General features: G+C 62.6%; 1 protein-coding gene across 3 annotated transcripts in view; it reads right to left on the bottom strand.

Moving 5' to 3' along the window:
- The window catches only part of IQSEC1 (IQ motif and Sec7 domain ArfGEF 1), a 108,666-nt gene that overhangs the window by 503 nt on the left and 107,131 nt on the right, over positions 1 to 1,032 (bottom strand). Inside the window, exon 13 of one of the 3 annotated variants that reach the window (XM_024763367.1) lies at positions 7 to 916. The exons of 1 other annotated variant lie outside the window; for it this stretch is intronic. In XM_024763367.1, the coding sequence (XP_024619135.1) occupies positions 627 to 916 (290 nt within the window). In that variant the 3' untranslated portion in view covers positions 7 to 626. Of the gene's footprint in view, positions 1 to 6; positions 917 to 1,032 lie in introns of those variants that run through there. One more of the 3 variants, XM_024763366.1, reaches the window with a different exon arrangement.

Below are 1,032 nucleotides of genomic sequence, written 5' to 3'. Positions count from 1 at the left end.
CTGCGGGTCAAAGTTGACCTCTGCTCTTGGCCTGATGAGCACCCTGTTGCCGGAGGCGGCCGGAGCTTTGAGATCAGAACCGTGTGTCTGCGGGTGTGTGCTGGCTGGGGCGGGGCAGGCTAGCTGCGTGCAGGGGAAGGGCCGGTCCTGCCGCCTCCTGCCCTAAGCTCTCCTGGGTCCTCTCAACGTCCAGGGGCGTGTGCTCTGTCTGTGCCGGTCCCGAGGTTTCTGGGGAGGTGGTGAGGGGGACAGGAGGGGCTGGGCACCGCCTAGGCATTTCACTGCAGCTACCTACTGCAAACCAAACACGGGAAAGGAAGGAAACAGAAAGGTCTGCAAGCTGAGGTTAGATGTGAACAGGGATATTAAGATGGCTGGAGGATGAATGAAATCTCATGAAATCCACACTGAATTCCTCTCGCTCTCATGGCTCTCCTCCCCCGAGCTAGCTGAGCAATTCCGTGGTGCCCTGACTGCAGACACACAGCAATCGAACCTCCAGGAAGGAAGCGATGGGGATGGCGGAGCATGGAAGTCCCGAGGTGGCAGAACCCGACAGCGAGGGGGCGGGGGAGGGTGCCCGGCGGCCGCCGCCTCCGGCCCAGGATGAGTGGGAAGCCGGGGTGTCAACCATGCTCGGGACCGCGGGGATGGGTTAGGCGGACACTAAACCACAACATCCACACCCACCCCCTCCGTTGCAGCGCAAACAAGCGGTGAGGGGCATGGGAACGCCAGGCGGGCGGCATGCGCGGACGAGGCAGGCGGGGTGTCTGAGCCTCTGTGCAGAAGGGGAGGAGGAGCAAAACAAAAAGACACCAGGAGGCGACACACGACAGCCAGCTGGACGGGGGCTTCCGACTTACTTCCACATTGCTCTCTAGCGATCCCGCACTGCTGCGACGCCCTCGCTTCCCTGCCCAGAACATGCAATACCACAGGTTAGACGCGACACGGGGCGGGGCGCTGCCGCCGGATGGCCCGGGGGAGCCGGTGGCAGGGCAGTAATGAGTTAACAAGACAATGGGGTTC

Source organism: Neophocaena asiaeorientalis, unplaced genomic scaffold, assembly GCF_003031525.2.
Source record: "Neophocaena asiaeorientalis asiaeorientalis breed wild unplaced genomic scaffold, Neophocaena_asiaeorientalis_V1.1 scaffold433, whole genome shotgun sequence".
Taxonomy (NCBI): Eukaryota; Metazoa; Chordata; class Mammalia; order Artiodactyla; family Phocoenidae; genus Neophocaena; species Neophocaena asiaeorientalis.
The sequence above is the reverse complement of the archived record's forward strand: the minus strand, read 5'-3'. Positions and strand labels throughout refer to the sequence as shown.